Here is a 5,182-nt window from a genome sequence, read left to right as displayed (position 1 = left end):
AATGCTACACTTACAAGCAATTCCGTAAGTGAAGCAATTGCGACTACATGAGAAACAAGATATAGCAGAACGAACATAAAGGGAAACTTACCACCTTCTGTACTACTACTGCTACTATATATTCCAATGCCTGTGTTGACTCAATGTATGCTGTCTGTGTATGAACCACTATGCTGCCAATCAAATCCTAGAATGAACTGTTAAAACTTGAAAAAAAAAACACCACATATCAATCAATATAGGCTGTATAGCATGGCGTGCCGCCGCGGGCTACACGCTAGCTAGTAATTAACACAATGAGTCTAGCCGTTATGATCGCAGGGTATTTTCCTTCATTCCTTATCCACGCACCCACCGTAGGGCAGAGGACCCGTTGCGCTCGACTTATTTCACCATACTCACATATGTGGACAGCTCATGTACTGAATAGATATTTCACAGCATTGCACCATCAAATAGCATACTAGTTCTTCTAAAAATAGGATGGCATACTACTCATTTATCTGCCAACAAGCGACTATTTTCACATGCAAATGGGTTTGTCCCAAGGAGCATACCAACAGTAACCACGCAGGCGTCCACCACCTAATGAACAAAAGCACTTCCTCAAGACCTGCCTCTCCCATGGTTTTCCCTGTAAATTTGGATTGTACCATTCCAGTGAATTCCAACGTGGCTGCAAAATGGCAGAGAACAGTCAGGTCCCAGGTGATTTACTGAAAGAAATCAGGGTGAAATTGGACTTCTGAACTCAGAAGATAACTTGCACTAAAACAGGGTAAACTGCAGGAAAGGTAAATGAAATGAAGAAACGCTATAACAACTTAAATTAGTACTTTGTTTTCTCAGTTACCCAGCCTCAGCAACACAACTGAAGGTCTCTTATACGGAATACGCCTCAGCCAAGATACATGCAAGAGAGAATTATAACTGTGCGCTTATGCTACTGACTTGACAAGAACCACTAGCATCTTTGAAGTTATTTTGTATCCTTCCAAACAGCTATAAAAAGTAAAGATTACTGAAGCCAAGGCCAGCAAGTTAATTGGTAGTACAACTCCTAAGACTGATGAATAAACAAGTTCATGCTTCAGCATCCAAATTGCATCTTCAGTAATAATGGACCCAATTTTGCTTAGTTCTAAACTATTATCCTTAGAAACAAGAAGGGGCACTCTCATTGCTAATCTCTCCTTCCCAAAGTTGATAATCACAAGCATAATATGATGATCACAGCCATATGCTCCACAAGCTAGAACATATCTGATAAGCACTTCTACAAACAGAAAAAAAGGAACCGGATTAAGCTAACATGCCAGGATTACTCCATACAAAGAAGATGTGGCTACTAGTGAAGATCCACTAGTTATGAAAGCACCAACCTCAATTTTTATGTCGCATGTGTAGAGTTTGTAACTCTGAGTACAATGGCACATATGGGAGATATCGCGGGTCGTTGTCTCCTCCAAGATCGCAGATCTCTTGAACTTGGTGATGATCCATATCATAAGATACCAAAGTATTATCCCACCCCACAGTTAAGAAGATCATGTTACAGTGTGGATGCATTGCAACCCACTGAAAGCCTTGTATAAGATCAATATCTCTCTCTCCAAATATATATGAAGCGTCAGTGCTACGCTTCAATATCCATTCTTGACTGCGGTAGTTCTCAAGAACATAAACCACCAGTTGAACCATACCATCATCAGTTTCCAGAAAATTGACAAAATGCAAATAACCCTGAGACTTCTGAATGAGACCAACAGTGCCAAGTTCAGGGACAGGTATCTTCCTCCATGTTTTCCCCTCGGTGTCCACCACGGCTATATCATCATCCATGGTGAGAAAATGCAGACAGCCGTTAAGAAACACATCTCCCGAGTGATGACCAACAAGGGAAACAAATGCTTCATCATCTTCCGCATCAATCCATCCGTTCTCCTTGTGAACCCATCCCCCTGTTTTAGAGGAATACACCTCCATTCCAGGCTGGCTGATGTCGTGATCCTCGGAGAACTCAAACACATGGAAGTGATCCGACACGGCAGGGTCGAAACCCAGACGTGCCATGCACTCGGTGCCGGCATTGACGGAGTCGGGCAACCGGACCCACTCCTCCGTCGCCGGATTGCACACAACGTAATGGAAGTCGTCCTGGCCTTCCCAGCAGCGGCAGAGGAGGAGGCCGTTGCAGCAGGACAGCAGGAAGATGCTCTGGTGCTGGGGCAGGAAACCGAAGAGAGGAGAGACCAGAGGGCGGCCTGTCCCGGTGACGTTGGTGAAACTGGGAGCTGGCGCCGGCTTGCTCTCGGGCACGTAGAAGAAGCCCTCTAGGGTCTGCGGCAGCTGCCTGCGGTTGTGCGGGTGCGAGATGATGCCCCGCCAGGTCCTGGACACGCACATGCAGCGGCGGAGCGACTTTACGGGGAGACGGGAGAGGATCTCCACGAGGAGGTCGTCGGTCAGGCTAGCCACCGTCCGCATCTCGAGCAGAAGAGTGAGACCTGAGGCACGCGGATTTATTAATGGAGAAATGGTCAAGAGATGCGGGAAGAAGATGAAGGAAGGTTACGAGGAGGAGGAGGCGGCGGTGACCTTCCGCCGCGGCAGATCGGTACGGCACGGCACGGCGGCGGTAACCTTGCGACGCGCCAGATGGTCAAGGTACGCCGGCGGTGCCTCACCGCGTAAGAGATGAAGCGGGAACGGCGATCTGGCAGCAGGATCTGCCGCGCCCGCGAGGGAGGTAGCGAGCGGTGGCCGGTGGCCGGTGGCGGCGCCGCCGGCCTAGCAACCTCTGCCGACTGGACTGGAGGAATGGGATTCTGGGGTTAGGCTAGGCTTCAAGCGGGCTACCGCTGGACAGTGGGCTGCTGTTGCGTTACCCACTTGCAGACCAATAGCAGCATTTAGGCCCAAAAACGCCATGTTGGCCCAAACAAACTAGATTAATATATTCCGTTAAGAGAAAATAATAGCTTGCTTTATTTATTTCCCCTCCCGCAATTTTCTTATTTTCCCCTTAAAAAGAAGGAAACACATAGATGAAAGAGAGTACATCAAGTGGTACAGCAAGTGGTTCTTATTTTCTTATTTTCTTATTTTCTCGGCCAAGTGAGCAGCGTGTTTGGAACCGAGACAATTTGGACTAAACTAAAGTGGTTTCTAAAGTCAAGAACAAAGTACGTACAATACAAAGCTTTTTTTTCAGGTTTCTAAACTAAAGCTTTTCTCAAAGAAATGCAAGAGGGATTTTCCGAACAGCGGTTGCGGCAATAAAAATAAAATCTTGGCAAGGAAGGCGATTGAAGGTTGTAGCATGGATGGCATGTACCCATTTCCAGGAGCAGCATTTGACCAAATAATTGCTGAGAAGGTTTTTGGGCAAGACATCTGAACCTCTTTGCTTGTAGACTCCAATGAACAGAGCAGCATGTTTGGTTGGTAAGTTTTCAATTGTCAGCCTGCTTGGTCGTCCAATAATCTAGTTTGTGTGATCAATGGTGAAGATTATGTCGCATATTTCAGCGATATGTGCTTTCCAAAAAGCAAGACCCAGAGACATGTCATTTGCAGCAACAATGCTTGCAGGTAGGCAACTTCCCTGAAGCTTCTTGGTTTTTCTTGATGTACTCTCGTCCCCCTCACTTCGCAGAGGTAACGAGGAGGGCTTCCGTTCACACTAAGCATCTTCCATATTAGCGCAAATTATAAGAGTCAACTAATACTATATACAAAATTCCATACTTCAAACCCGCAAATTACACCAACAAATATGTTCAACTTTCCTCTCAATAAAAGGCTGAATCCCGGCTTTCAACCACACGCTTGTCGAAGAATTGGTACCTTTGCACAAATTTAGCCTTTTCCATCGAAGAATTGGTATATTCAGGTGGAGTTTCGATTTGTGCCTAATAATATGTTTGAGAGTTTCAAAATATGGCATTTTTATTTTCTATAAACATCTATCTGTTTCATTCTTTTTTAGAGGTGAAATAAAAATAACCACACTAGAAAAATTCTTAATAGGAAAAATATGTATCTACTTCGTTTGGGCCAGCACGGAGTATTTGGGCGTCCATGCTAGCAGTGTATTGGTCTGCAGGTGGGTAAAGCAACATCAGCCGGTTTTCTCTATTTGACGCATTCTGCGTCAAAATCTCGGGGCGCCGCACACGCGATCGAATAGATTGAACAAGACGGGCCGCCCGTTTAGAAGCTTGGCATGCGTTCCACCTATCCTGGTTTTGGGAACCTTCTGGAATGTGCAGATGGTTTCTTTTGTTTTTCATTTTTATTTTCTTTTTCGTTTTTTCCTTTCTCCTTTTTTGTTTCTCTTTTTCTTTTCTTTCTTTTCCCATTTTCTTTTTCAAGTTTATTTTTATTTTCAAAAAAATTAAAAGTGTTTGCATTTTAATTTTTTGTTCGCAAATTCCAAAAAAATTTGGATTTTAATAATTTTCCCATTTTCAAAATTTTGTTCACAAATTTTAAAAATGTCAATGTTTTGAAAATTTACTTGCAAATATAAAAAATGTTCTGCAACGTCAGAAAATTTTCACAATTTATAATTTTTATATGAATCTAAAAATTATTCTTATTTTGAAAATTTGTTCTGAAATTCAAAAAACATTCTGGGAATTTAAAAATGTTTGCATTCTTATTTTTTCACAAATTTCAAATAGTGTTCTAGCTTTCCAAAATTTTCAGAAATTCAAAAAATGTTCAGGTTTTGAAATGTTGTTCGAAAATTCAAAAAATGTTCAAGTTTTGGAATAATTGTTCGTAATTTTGGCAAATGTTCTCGTTTTCAATGTTTGTTCCTGTTTTTTTTAATGTTTGTTTTTTTTACAAAAAAATCATAATTTTGAAAAATGTCTTGTTTGCAATTTCTTTCCTTTATTTGCAAGAAAATGTTTGAGAATCCCAAATAATGTCCTTGTTTTCATGAAATGTTTGAGGGTTTAAAATTTTCTTCACAATTTTGAAAATGTTCTCGTTTCACAAAATATTTACTTTTTCAAAAGGAAATCATGTTCAAATTTTTTAAAATGCTTAAATCGGTTGTTGCTTATAGTACATATACACCGAGCTGCAATTTTATACACAAATTCCCAGGATTTATACTGGCTAGCGACCTGGTTCGCTAGCTGGATGTGCTCCCCCAAAATGAAGCACG

At 42.1% G+C, this 5,182-nt stretch overlaps 1 protein-coding gene across 1 annotated transcript; it reads right to left on the bottom strand.

Annotated features, from left to right (window-relative positions):
- Nucleotides 1–207: 207 nt before the first annotated feature.
- Nucleotides 208–2,832, bottom strand: LOC119289876 (F-box protein At5g07610-like). Its single transcript, XM_037569064.1, has 3 exons — nt 2,599–2,832; nt 1,383–2,507; nt 208–676 (listed from the first exon to the last, which is right to left on the bottom strand). The coding sequence occupies exon 2, from the start codon at nt 2,485–2,487 to the stop codon at nt 1,384–1,386; it is 1,104 nt and encodes a 367-aa protein (XP_037424961.1). The 5' UTR covers nt 2,488–2,507; nt 2,599–2,832; the 3' UTR covers nt 208–676; nt 1,383.
- Between the last annotated feature and the right edge of the window lie 2,350 nt (nt 2,833–5,182).

This window comes from Triticum dicoccoides, chromosome 1A (genome assembly GCF_002162155.2).
Source record: "Triticum dicoccoides isolate Atlit2015 ecotype Zavitan chromosome 1A, WEW_v2.0, whole genome shotgun sequence".
Classification (NCBI taxonomy): Eukaryota; Viridiplantae; Streptophyta; class Magnoliopsida; order Poales; family Poaceae; genus Triticum; species Triticum dicoccoides.
The sequence above is the reverse complement of the archived record's forward strand: the minus strand, read 5'-3'. Positions and strand labels throughout refer to the sequence as shown.

What these genes read in the sequence shown, in the direction of transcription:
- LOC119289876 (XM_037569064.1), bottom strand. Translation starts at nt 2,487, where the DNA reads ATGCGGACGGTGGCTAGCCTGACCGACGACCTCCTCGTGGAGATCCTC.